Source organism: Lepidothrix coronata, unplaced genomic scaffold (assembly GCF_001604755.1).
Source record: "Lepidothrix coronata isolate B3197 unplaced genomic scaffold, Lepidothrix_coronata-1.0 Scaffold71, whole genome shotgun sequence".
NCBI lineage: Eukaryota > Metazoa > Chordata > Aves > Passeriformes > Pipridae > Lepidothrix > Lepidothrix coronata.
Window position 1 is genome coordinate 2,550,637 of NW_016690251.1, and position 13,758 is coordinate 2,564,394.

The 13,758-nt window shown below is 44.0% G+C and overlaps 1 protein-coding gene across 1 annotated transcript in view; it reads left to right on the forward strand.

The window, feature by feature from the left end:
• Positions 1 to 13,210, forward strand: part of SLC1A4 (solute carrier family 1 member 4) — a 35,744-nt gene extending 22,534 nt beyond the window's left edge. The window contains exons 7-8 of the mRNA XM_017818762.1: positions 1,031 to 1,165; positions 3,716 to 13,210. Of these exons, the coding sequence (XP_017674251.1) occupies positions 1,031 to 1,165; positions 3,716 to 3,950 (370 nt within the window). The 3' untranslated portion in view covers positions 3,951 to 13,210. The remainder of the gene's footprint in view (positions 1 to 1,030; positions 1,166 to 3,715) is intronic.
• Positions 13,211 to 13,758: the final 548 nt, after the last annotated feature.

The following is a 13,758-nucleotide window of genomic DNA, read 5'->3' on the forward strand; positions in this document are numbered from 1 at the left end:
TCCTGCCAGCTCCTCAGTTCCTTATGCATCTATTTCATACCAAAGACTCTGCTCCTGCTTACCTCTGCCCTTCCTACCATGACATCAATGGCTTTCCTGATCAAACCTGTTGTTGTTGCCCTCCTAATTGCTTTGCTCCATTATCCTCTCCACCACCTCAGTCCTACCTCCTTCTCTAGAACTCTCTCCCCTCCATGCCTGGAATATCCTCCCACATCCTGTATCCCATAAGGTGTTATTATCTTCATTTCCTGCCTCAAAATGCCTTCAGTGAGGATCCTAGAAGGAGTCCTGGCCCCTCACCATGCTGAGCTGTCATAGCTGCATCCAACAGATGCCTCCTAGGGCTGGTTCTTGGAATTTTTTTACCTCCCTGAACTGGTATTATTTCCTTCCTTATTACACTTCCCAGTACATTGTTCGTCTATTTAAGACAGGGCTGGGGCATTATTACTTTTTTGGAGTTGGCCAAATTAGCCTTTCAGGTATTCTTAGTGAATCAGGTGTTAACACAGGCCAGAGGATGATGCAGTGAATAGCCCAAGGAAAGCTCAGTTGCACACAAAAAGGTGTTTTCCAGCTTCTGATTTAGGAGCTGTGTTGGAGTGCAAACGAGACACAGATAAGGGACCGTGCCCTGCATGGCAGTGTTTACTTTTATACATTTGAGGTCAGGAGATGTAAAGTACTCAGCATGTTGGAACTGATACAGGACTCGGGAATGGCTACATTAGTAAGGCAGCAGGGTATAGTTGTACTGGTTGATTGTTTTTTATTCTGAAAAGGCAATTAAGGTGTTAAACCCAGAGCCATTGCCTTGGTAACTGCTGTGGATCCTGCTGAGAGTTCTGCTCTGTACCCATTCCTTTGCATTAGCAGGCAGGAAAGGGTTTGCCTGGGAAGCAAACGATCTGTGCGTCCCATGCTGTAGAGTTTGTTTACAATTCCCATAGCATGGAAACATGTGATGCAAGTGCAGCAGAGGAGAGCTAGGAGCTCCTGCTAACCAGGCATGGGAATTGATTTGCAGCGTGACAGCCACTGCCTCCAGCGTGGGAGCAGCCGGGGTCCCTGCCGGAGGAGTCCTCACCATCGCCATCATCCTGGAGGCCATCGGGCTGCCCACCAACGACCTCTCCTTGATATTGGCCGTGGACTGGATTGTGTAAGTACTTCAGGCCACATGTATCTGCTGTTGCATGACATAGAAACATAGAATCGTTAAAGATGGAAAAGATCTTTAAGATTCTTTAAGTCCAGCCATCAGTGTAGCACCACCACCATGTCCTCAAGTGCCATATCCACACGTTTTTTGAACACTTCCTGGGATGGCGACTCCACCATGGGCAGTCTATTCCAGTGCTTTACAACCCTTTCCATGAAAAAATAATATCTAATCTAAACCTCCCCTGGTGCAACTTGAGACCATTTCCTTTATCACTTGTTACCCTGTGAGAAGAGACTGACGTCCACCTCACTGTGGCCTCCTTGTAGCATGTTCAGCTGGAAACAAGGACCACAGTAGTCAAAGTACAAAATATAACCCTATATGAAATAAAACCAGCATAAAATAAGACCCTACAAGATATGTCTGCCTACAGGACAGGTAGCTCTTGACAGGTAATGGAAAAGGTGGTCCCTTCTCAATTAGAGCAGTTAGAATGCTAAAATCCCTGTTCAGCTTTTTTATTCAGCCTTTATTGAAACTTATTTCTTCTTGGCTTCAGTTCCCTTTAGAGAGATTCTTGAAAGTTTGTTCAGAAGGAACATTGCTGGAAGTTAGTTGGACAGTAGAAGAGAAGGGGAGGAGAAAGGAAGTTGAGTCTGAATAGTGATGGAAAGTTTCCTTGGTGACATGTGGGAAGCAGTCTCCATCAGAAGCTCTTGTCTTGTTTTTTTATAGTTCAAGACTGGTCAAAGCAACAACACAAGTGTCGCAGAGAAGTACTATCCATTGGCAGGGAGAGTTTGTGGCACTCATCGCAGCTGTGGGCAGTGTTGTGACTGGAACATGCTGCTGAGAGCCACAAGTTTACTAGACAGTGTTGTCATCTTTTCTTTCCAAGACCCATTCCCCTCCTTGAAACATGAGGGATTACCTCCATGCACAGCTCTGTTTGGAGAAGCTTATCTCACCACTTAGCACAGTTACGTCCTTTTTAAGGCCTAAATTTACCTTCTGCACCACCTAAATTAGATAAGGAGAGCTTAGAAAATTTGTTTTGCTTTAAGTTTTGGGGACGCAGTCACAAGTGCATGATAACTGTAAATGCCACATGCAATTGATTTCTTGTAGCTTGGATGAACCCTGTGGAAAAGGGTGTCTCCACTTTTCCTCAAACAAGCCTGGCTGGCTGCACTTCTTCAAGTACTGGAGAATCAAACTGGAAGGACTTCTCTGAGCACTCATGAATTACAGCATGCTTAGAGTTTAAATGCTAGTGGAGCAAGCATGATCTGATAATTTAAAAGCATAATCTGCTTTCAAGCCCTCTGGTTGAAGTTGGGTAGTGGTCTGAAATGACTGGTCAGTATGGGTCAAGTGATCTGAATCCCACAGAGGTATTTTTGTTCCAGTTGGTGGGTTATTGGGCAGTTCCTGGTTTAGACTGCCCATAATCCCTCTGCACTGCTTTTTGGAAACACCATCCTCTCTGTATAGATGGTGTGCTCCCACAGCAGATATGGAAATTAGGATGCCTGAGGACCCTCTTGAATTCCAGAGGCTGGAGAAGGTCTGGAGCATAATCCTATTCCTACAGCTTCATTTTGTACTGTAACCTCTTGGGGATCAACCACCTCCAAAGGACACGAGAGAAAGGCAAAGCAGTGGCTAGCCATTTGTATCCTGGCTTCCTAAGGAAGTACAGTGCTATCTGTGTGTTCCACACCTGTACTTTCAAGTGCTTGGAGGCAAGAGTGAAAATCTTGCCCTTCTTTTCACTCTGGGCTGCCCTCAGCCTGTGTTGTGGTGGCTGCCTTTGTTTCAAAATATGTAGTAGCATCCCTCTGTGGTCAACACTGTTCTAGTCAAGGAACTCAGTCTTGTAACAGAAGGGGGAAGGAGGGAGGGAGGAGCCCTGTGTCTTGTTTTGATGCCAACTGTTTAATAACCAGAGAGGACCACAATTACAAGTTGAACCTATGTTAACTTAGGCTGCAGAATGAAACACAAATCTCAAAAGACACATGAAGAAATTTTTCTTCTTTATGACCCATAAACGTCCTCTATTACATCCTGGCACACTAGTTCTGTGCTTTTGGAAGGACCCCGTAAGTAGGTGTTTGGATTAAGGTGCAAGTGGCTGTGGTTAAAAAAGAGAGCTGGGTGCTCTGAGTCACTTTCTGGATAGGCCCAAAATCAGTTCCTGCTCTGAACTTGCATTTGAAAAATGCTGGCCTGGAGAAAGAGAGGAGGAAGGAGATGGGCTGGGGAAAGCAGGATGCCTGAGAAAGAGTAGTACCTTTGCTGCAACCCACTGAGAGACCAGAACTAGTAATTTTGGCTGACCTTAAACCAGCTCTGGTGCACATTTTTAGTTCTGAAAGAGTGATGGTACTTCTGTGGAGAACACCTGTGATAACACTACATCTCCCTTGTCCAGCTCCACTGATGTTAGTGGATCAGCAGGGGTGAATCAACTCCCCTTATTGTGTTGTAACTCTCTTAAACTAAAAGCCTGCTGCTTTGGTTTTTGTTTCTGATCTTAACCAGGGACCGAACCACCACAGTTGTGAATGTGGAAGGGGATGCCCTAGGAGCAGGCATCCTTAATTACCTGAATGAAAAAGACAAGAAAGACAGAGAGCAGGAGCTAAAGGAAGTCACCGTAGAAGCAATTGCCAACAACAAGTCTGAAACGGAAACGTCACCTTTGGTAACCCACAAAAACCGAGTCTCCAACACAAGCAGTACAGCAGACCCTGAATCCAAGGAATCAGTATTGTGAACTCGAGGCTGTTCGTCAAGACCTGTCCTAGAGGTGGCCCCAGGGACTTGTCAGCACACCGGGACATTTGCAGTGTGACCAGGGGCTGGATGGCTCTTGGAAGCGCTCAGTTCCTGTCTGTTTTGAAAATATGCTGGCCTGGGGAAGGGGAGGGAAGGTGGGGTGGGCAGGGAAGGGATGCTGAGAAGGAACACTCGCTTTATACTAGTATTTTGCTAGTTCACATGTGTGTATATGTGTTGTACGTGCACACACATGTACACATGTATGTGAAAACTGCCACTGAGACTTCTGGTTTAACAAGACTTCTGCTAGCAAAGGCTTATACAGGTTGGAGAGGGGGAGGTAGACAAACCCAGTATGTGCTTATTGTAGGGAAAAATTAGAAAGCTTATTTTGCTGCTGTTTGAATGGAGAAGCAGTCTAGAAACTCCAGAGTGGGTGAAAATGTTGCTTAAATTTGTTTTCTGGCCTTACCAACCATTACAGTCATGATATGAAGCAACATTTTTTTCCCACTCCCCTTCCTCTCCTCTTCTCCGATCCCTTAAAAATGTCAAATATGTCTTTATAACTAGCTTTTTTCTTTTTTTTTTTCATATCTGAATTAATAGCTTATAGGGACTTGTTCCATTTCCCCACTGCAGTGCAGCTCATAGCAGCTTTCTGGCCTTTTGGTGAGTAACTCCCAAACTTTGGGACCAAACATAGGAGATCTTCATGCAGATCAAGGATTGGTTTTCTACTTTCCTCTAACCAAGTGTTAAGGAAAAAAATCCAGAGGAAACACAAATTTTGTTAAAGTAATCCCTCAGGGGCTGAAAGAAATGTAGAGTCTGTTCCAGCATAAATATGTCTGAAAGAGGGTTGCCTGTGACAACATCAGTAAATTCAGAAGTCAGCTCTCTTCATAAAAACACAGATGGTCCTCTGCTAGCACACCACGTCCTGCTCATGTTTATTTAACGGGTCAGTCCAAACAAATTAAGTCATATCCCTCTTCCAGCAAAATTGAGCAGGGAAGGAAAAAATTTGAACACACATCATGTGGGAACTGATGACAGGCAAGTCTGAGTCTTGGCCTGAAAGGAGAAGAGATGAGTTTATAACCTCAAGTAGTTCAGTGATCTCTGTGTGCTGGGGCAGCTGCCTACCTGTTCCTGCTTGGAGTTTGGTCCTGCTATAAATGTTCTTCTGGCAGCAGTTTACATTTAGTAATTCTGGGCGGTGCTGGGCCAGGGTAGTGCTTAGTGGCAGATGGCAACCTTTGCTGGGGGCTGTGCCAAATGCTTCTGGATTCCCACTCCACCTTTTTTCCTGTACAATGTTCTTCCTGAATTTGCACCCCAAACCTGAACAAAGTCTGGCAAACTCATTGCAAATATCCTGTTGATTTACCTTGGCATTTTGGATGCCAATAGTTAGCCTGGGCTTGTGGATATTTTCCCTTGGCTACTTTAATAAGAGGTTGCATATGGTCAGTCTCCATACTGTTAATTCAGCAGTATATATTTACACTTAGCTTTGGTATAAAGTAATGCTAAGTCTCCCTTTTTCTTTCTCCTCTCTTGCTTCAGGGGAAGCTATCCTGGAAAGATATCAGCACTAGGAAGAGGCAACTCCAATTTCATAGCAGGAGCTGCCTTCCTTTGCAAAGCATCCTCCCTGGTAAAGGGACACAATGAGTTTTGCAGGATGAGATGTGGCCACCCCTGAGGGGAAGCGCAGTGAGTGCACCATGCCTGGCTGGTTAATCTTGTGCAGCAGAGTTATACAGACAATCCAAGTAGGAAAGGATTAGTCAGCCCGCTGAGAAACTGCAGGTGGAGTCTCTTTTTAACCAGTTTATTTATAACCATGTCCACAAAATTTGGTCAGTCCTTGGCTCGTCTTCAAAATGGAAGGAGATAAACACAATTCTGTAGGGACATCCTTTGCCCAGCCGATCAAACCCCACTGGAACTTTGCATTTCCTCCTATTAGAATCATTCCAACTACTTTCATCTCAGGAAACCAAAAGCACAGTTTTAAGTCTGAGTATCTCTTTGAAAAATCTAAATGCACTGGAACCCCAAATACTTTGATTTTAAAGCAGTATGTGGATGTCTCAAGGAAGCTGAAAATCGTGACTGTTCCCTGTGGGCTGGGTTCTGTAATTGCATTTTATCCCCCAGTAGACATTTAGCTCCTCTGCTCTTGTGAGACTCTCTGGAGTACTGTGTACAGTTCTGGTGCCCCCAGCATAGGAAGGACATGGAACTGTTGGAGCAAGTCCAGAGGAGGGCCACAAAATCCAGAGGAGCACCTCCCCTACGAAGAGAGGCTGAAAAAGTTGGGGCTGTTCAGCCTGGAGAAGGGAAGGTTGTGTGGAGACCTCAGAGCGACCTTCCAGTATGTGAAGAGGACCTACTGGGAAGCCAGAGAGGGACTCTTTGTCAGGAGCTGTAGTGACAGGACAAGGAGTAATGGGTACAAACTGAAAGAGGGGAAATTTAGGTTAGATACTAGAAAGAAATTTTTTACTGCGAGGGTGGTGAGACACTGGAACAGGCTGTGGATGCCCCAGTCTGTGTTCAAAGCCAGGATGGACAAGACCTCGAGCAACCTGGTCTAGTGGGAGGATCCCAGGAAATGGTAGATTAAAGCAAATACCCCAGAGTCTTAGTATTTTCCAAGAGCAATGCAGCAGCTCAAAGTCTTTGCTGAACATCTCTCCCAGTCCCTACTAGTGGATTGCCATGTTTGCTTCGATGGGAATGTCTAGTTCCATGTAAAGCTTGTTAGAGCAGTCAGATTTAAGGAGGTCAAATCATTCTCATAGCAGGAATTTGATGAAGGAAATCTGACACTCCTTCTCCTGCAAACAGGTGCTATAGGATTTATATGAACCATGAATATTCAGCTCTTAACCTGCCAGAAATCTGTAGTCTTAGAAAAGCCCTACTTTAGACTTACAAATTTGCCAGTTCTTTCGTTGTTTGTGCACAAGAAGAGGGATCCATGGAAGCAGGAATGCTGGGTAACTACCGCTTGTCAGAACATCTTTTTTTGGTATTTTTTGTATCATTTGTGTCAGAATTTACATTTCTTATTTTTCTGTGATGTTCTCATTCCTCACGATAGCCATGATGCATCTTCTAGGATTCTCTACCTGGATTTTTTTTCTTACGGTACAAGTGTGAAAGATCCAATATTAAACTCTCTCAGACTGTAAAAAATGGTAACACATTCCATCGACTGCCATTGAAACAATGTGAATCCTGATGGAAAGCCTGATGAGATAAAAGACTTGCCATTTGCTTCAAGTGGTCAAGGTCTTCAGGTAAGGGCACTGGGAGAAAAATCAAAGGGCTGTTGAGGGATGTGCATTTTAGATTCTGTTCTTGACCTGCCATGCAAGGTCTCCATGCAGCCTCTTTCCAGGAGGCTGTGAGCTGGGAAGGTGCTCAGCGGCCATGCAGGTAGTACCTGCTCTGTTCTCACCCAGGCACTCCACAAATCTGGTGCCAGTGTGGTACTAAACTCCAGCGTCTCCTGGCTGGACATATATTTCTGTTCTCCTGACGTGACTGTAAATTGGAAACCTTTAGTCAGTTGCTTTTTCTTTCAAGAGGAAATAAATTTCATGTAGAAAACACAATTTTTCTATTTGATTTTAGTTTTTTGGTTTGGGTTTTGGTTTTTGGTTTTTTTTACGGAAGGTACAAATTCTCTTCTTAGAAAAGGAGGCTGCAAACACCTCATGTCCTATCCTCTAGTACAGGAACTGCTTTTTGAGAGAGAGACGGAAATCACATGGTGTGGTTCTTGGGGTGTCCTGCACAGGGCCAGGAATTGTACTTGATAATCCCGATGGGTCCCTTCCAACTCAGCATATTCTATGATTCTATTAAGTATTGAAGAGAAGATTCTGCAAGCCTCTGGCATATGCAATCCCACTTTGTCTCTGATGCCATTTATTCTTCCACTTTTGCATTCTCTTTTTTCAGTGAAGTTTCTTTGACTGTTTTGAACCATCTTTTATTTCTTCTCCAGGATTTGACTTTTCACTCTGTGCTTCATCCATCACTGCCTGATCTCGTCCCATTTCCTGGAATACCCTATGTTCTTTTTATGTTTCAGTGGCTCAGGAATAAATGGGAGAGTGAACAGAGTTTTGAGGGCTCCAGTTTGCATTCTGCCTTGCTCCTGTCCGTAGCTCAGCAGAGGTTTGTGAGCCTTCGTAATTTAGAGTTGCTCTGAGGCTGCAGAGCAATATCCATCTCTCAGACTGAGAAAGGTGCTTGTTCTGTGCTGCAAGATGTGGCTACAGATGCCTGAAAAGTTGTAGGGAGCAATGGAGGGTGCCAGCACTTGGCTGCCATTGGGATATTTTCAGTAAAGACCCATTATTCCTCGGAACTGAGCTTTTACTGAGTCTTGGTGTTGGTAATTGCACTACAAAATTCAGTAATTGCAATGGACTTTAAACACTTCTGGGGATGTCTCTTGCAATCAGGATGGCTTTTGTGTTGAGAACAGACCAGGGCCAATCCCAGGGCTTCGCCTGCAGGGATGTGACGAACGGGACTGTGTTCTGTGGACATAACAGAGATGTGGAGCCAGCCAAAGTACCAAATCTGTTGGTGAAACAATCTCTGCTTTGTCTTTTCTGGGCAGCCCTGTTACTGTCTGAAGAGGCTGAGCTGGAGGTGGCAAGAGTTTGGGGGGACGCTATGAGGGACAGGAGGGTTTCTTGTGTGCTTGCTCTGTTCCTAAACTCTCCCCTGGGCCTTTGCTGTGGCTGGTGCCAGAGATGAACGTGACCCAGTGTCACCATTCTTAGACTCATTCTTCTGTGGTTCCTCCTTATTTACAGCAAGAATAATGAAAACTTGAGGTGTTTAGCAGTTCCTCTTTCAGCCAAGCCAGAGGCCCTGGCATCTCTGTGACTGACCACCCTACCATATGTTGTAGGCTGTGTCCTCGAGAGCTTGCAAAAGGGACAACACCACCACCTCTTTCTGCAAAGATTTGCAGTATTGGTCAACAGTCTGGGCTAAATCCTCACTGTGGTTCTCTGCTAACACAGCGAGTTTCTGCAGCCACTGGAAAGCCACTGGAAATCATCATTTTTAATCCTGACCTCCCCACAGGCAGTGAGCAGTGAGCCTCAGGTATGAAGTCAAAAGACCAAAAGACAAACTCTCACCAAAGGAAAATTGTCACATCTTCATTGATTTTAGCAGGGCCTTGGCAGTTCATAATCACTCACAGACCTGCCTGTATTGACTGATCCTGATGAACAGCACAGAATGAGCAGGTCACATAAATTCTATACCTGTGCCTCCTTTTCTGTGAATTAGCTTTACAGGTGTACCTGTATCTCACAGGCAGTAGTGTGGAAGATAGTGAGTTGCAGTGTTTGGAAAGCACTCCTAAGACACAGAGCACTAAATCTCAAATAATGATGAACTTTCAAAAATCTGAAAGGAATCAAATAATGAAAGTATGCAGAGTTGCAGTGTGCTAGAGGATAAATGACTGTGATGGAAAGGAGATCTGTGTATGCATTTGCTGGGCTAACTCAGGGGAAGTGGGGAGCTGATGTCAGTGTGAGCTGCAGTTCAAAAAGTGGATGTGACTTAGTCAAGGACAACACAGTGTCCTGTTCTATCTGCCTCCTTCCATCTCCTCCTGACGTGCCATGAAAGCTTAGGCTCAGGTAAATTAACAGACATCACCATGGATTCAACATCTAAATTGGGAGTCTTGACAGCTTAGTTTCTGTCTTGTTTCAGTGAAAGAAAGCTTTTCAACTAAAAGAACAGGTTGTCTTGTCAATATGGGTGACAAAGGTGGAGAAAAAGAAGGAAGAGCTTGGGGGTTGCAGGGGGACCATCAGAGAAGACAGGGTAAGCAGGAGGATAAAGAAGTTAAGACCTGAAGGAAGCGTGTTTCTCTTGGCATTTTGATATAGATAGCAGCAAAAAGACTGCGGGCATTTGCCTGCCATGTAGGAGAGAATGCAAATCCCTGCCTGCTGCCTGGCCAGGATTTGCAGGGAGAGGCATGAGTGCTGATGTTTCTGAAATGCCTCGTCACTGAGCAACAGGGAAGCATGCAGTGAGCCAGCGTGGAGCTCTGATAAGCTGCTACTGGCTGCTAGCCATGACCAGAGGAATAGCAGCACAGTTCTGGATCAGGGATTGACCCACATTCCTCTTTGCAGGATAGCTGGGACAAATGCTCCTCAGAGAAATGCCTGGTGACCATTATTCTCCGAGGACAAAGACAAACTTGTTATCTGTGTGAGCATATTGATGAAAGCCATGTTCACTTGCTGTTTCAGCTTCTGGCAGGAGGGAAAAGGGTTTGACAAATGATCTGAAACTTTTTCCAGACATTGGGCAACACATAAAGACAGTTGCTTCTGAATATTTTAACTCTGACAATAAGTGATCAAGAGCCTTATTTGGCTCCTGTAGCTCTTCGTTGTCACATCTGAGCACTGTCTTGGGAAGTTAATGTTAACATGGAATTCATTCTCTGCATGGGCTCTTTACAGGCATTTATGACCAGCAGGCACCAGTTCACAGCTGCACAAGTGAATGCATGCAGAAAAAGGTGAAAGAATGCTCATCTTGAGTCACGTGAAGAGTCACCAAGCAGGCTAGGAGCAGATCCCGAATCCTGAAGCCAGCTTCATTGTTAGCTAATAACTATCATCTCCCTAAAAAAGTAACATCTGGGGTTTTATATATATTTTTGATTTAGTATGGAGTTTTGAAGAGAAAAGGAAAAAGAAAACCTCTTTCATTCAAGAATTGACAGTATGGTTACTTACCAAATTCTATCTCAGTGTCAGCAGATATATCATTCTTAACAACTATGAAATCTCATTTGGATTTAACCTGATCTCAGTGGCAGCAGGAGGTGAGGACTGTGGACATTTCAGCAGGCCAGCTCATCTTATATAAAGTCCTGATCAAGAACATTCATACTTGTCTCTCAAGGCCACAGATGCTGTTTGCAAGGCAGGCAGGGCAACCAGCAAGAACCAGCATGAGGAAATTAATTTTGAGCCAACTCTGTTGTAATGCAAAGTTAACAGTGTGGTTTTAAGCCACAGAGACCAAGAAATTCGGTATTAGATGTTCCTTAGGATAGCTTTCACTTGCTCCTTCTGGTAACAGCGCTGAGAAAGTAATACCCTTCTTTGACAAGCGTGTATTTAGTAATTGGAACTAAACTGCATGTGGCATGTCAGTGCAACTTCATTGCAGTTACACACTGCAGAAAGAAATTTCTAAGGGAAATCTTCTCTCAAGGAAACTGTTTACACATGCCTGAATCCCCCTGGATTACATTCCCACAGAAAGAATTGTGCTTAACCATAAAAAGTACAGCAAATATTAAGTGGTTTGGATGGGAGCTTTGTTAAGAACCAGAAGGAATGCCACAAAAAGGACAGGCCAGGAACTTTGCTGATGTACACTGATGTAATTTCCTGAGCTTTCAGTGGCTTGTGGACTTCTGATGGAGATGGTACTTCCTTAGCAGCATAGGGGTTTGGGTTTGGTCTGGGCCTTTTAAGATGATCATATTTGGTAAAGCAGCAGTAAAGGAATGTTTTTAAAACTTGTTGGATATAATTAGAGGCATTTTACATGCTCACGGTTTTCTTATGATGTGGTACCTCCAAAAAGAAAAAAAGTGTTTTCTAGATGGTTGGTGTTGATGCAAAAGGAAAACTTCCTCAACTTTTGTTCAGTTTGCTTTCTCTGTATTCCTCCTGCAGAGTCTTTTGTGCTGCTTGGAGTCTGCCCAGATCCCAGCAGGCTCCTAGAGTACATAGATCAAACTGAAAGATATTCTGGTCCCATGTGAGGACAAAGACTGTTTCACATCATTTTATGAGAGGGCAAAGATGTAGTTTCAGCTTCAGAGGAGCATCTGGACTGAACAAACCCCTACTTCATTAAGGCAATACATTGATGACATTTTACACTTAATAAGTCAAATAATTGTGACCAAGGTAGCCCAGCCCTGACTGCCTCCCTGCTCTGCCCCACAACAGATGCTCTGTTGACATCTCTTGCCTGAAGACCAGTGTGGAGGTGATATGTTTGCCATCCATGAGTATTCCATTCTTTCTCTGTTACTTTCCTGGCTGCACTTATGTCAGGTCATCCACAAAGCATGTGCTGTAGGGGATGGAGACCACGTGTAGCGCTACAAATAGCTGAGTGTACCTCTGCTCATGGGGGATGAGCTGCTGCTTCTGAACTGCTGCTTGGTTATAGCAAACTGAGACTGACTCACTCACGTTTGGTGAGGGTGAAGATTTTGATTAGGTTTTGATTAATCCCTCTAGATTCAAGGATAGCAGGACCACCCCTGCCTACGTGGAGTCCCCTTCTGCAGCAGAGGTATGCAATCTGCCTTATTATCCTTAAAGGTGCCTTGTCCTGGTTCCCTTCAGGACAAATTCCAAGTTGCTGTTTGGCTTTCAAATATAACTATGCACCAAAGCTGAAAGACTCCATTATCCCTGGAGACAGGAGGGAGAACATGATGTCCTGGTGTGAGACGAGGAGAGTGGGTTTCTTTTCTTTATCCTGTAAGCTCTCTGACAGCAATCCTGAGGTGTGTATGTGTGTGTGTGCTTTTATTTCTACAAGAACACAAGTTCTCTAATTAGGAGGGAGGATTCTTGTATTTTTATATGCTAAACCATTTGATTAATTACTTTAGTAAAAAGACAGAGGAACTCTGAAATCCACTGCCATCTGCTCCAGTACAGTCCAGTATCACTGATACAAACGTATCTGCCTTCGGGTTAAAACCTAGTGCTTAAGAGCAACCACTCCATTGAGGAAGTGCTTGTGCCATGTGGGTGTGTTGATCCTTGTCAACATCTGTAACTGTTCCTCTTTTAAAGCTGTGGGTTTCATCTGTGTGACTCTGTATCAGCCTTCTGTTACCAAGAACAGACGTATGTGCACATATGCAAAGACCATATTGCTGTGTCTGGGGGTGTGTGACGCTGGGGCAGATATTAAAGATGTTTATTATGTAGTTTATACTTTTTGGAGTAAAACCCCCCTGCCTGCCTGGGGAGCAAACAGTCCCGTGGCTCAGGCTGGGATGGTTTGTTGTATTAGGAGGGTGATGCAATGGGATACTGTCTCTCTTTTTTCCGTTCTCTCATGGAAATGTATATTTGTTCTCTCTTTGTGTAGCTTCTCAATCTGAAATAAAAATCGCCCCAAACGGAATTCATGTTTCCATCTTTGTTTGGAGAAGACCTGGCCTTTTAGTTTGGATCAGCCTTGCACAGGCAGCAGGACATCCTGCTGGACCAGGCTCTGTCGCCGAAGCAAAGACTCCTTTGGAAATGCCCCTGAATGAGAATTGTGCAACTCGGTATTTGGTTCCATTTCCCAGACCATGCCCTTTGTTGGAATGCTGGTGTCACTGATTGTCACCATTTAACCCTTTCCCAGCCATTGTTAGTGCTTGCTAGGCATTATTTTGGATAAATAGATAAAGTTTCCTATGATATTTCAACAAAAAGATAAAAATTGGAATATTTTCTAATTGAAGTTTAATGATTTTATTCTGTTTTTCTTCACCTACAAATCTGGCCACCTGCTTTCCAATTTCTTAATTTCATTTCTTTTTTTTTTTTTTTTTTTTTTAAGAGGAAGAGAGTTCTTGGAAAATGCTCCACACTTCTTCCTTCTAAGGATTTCTAGGCAGGCAACACTCATTCCTCTAGTTCACATAAAGAAAAGCGTTTAAAAGTAAATTTATTAGAAAAGTC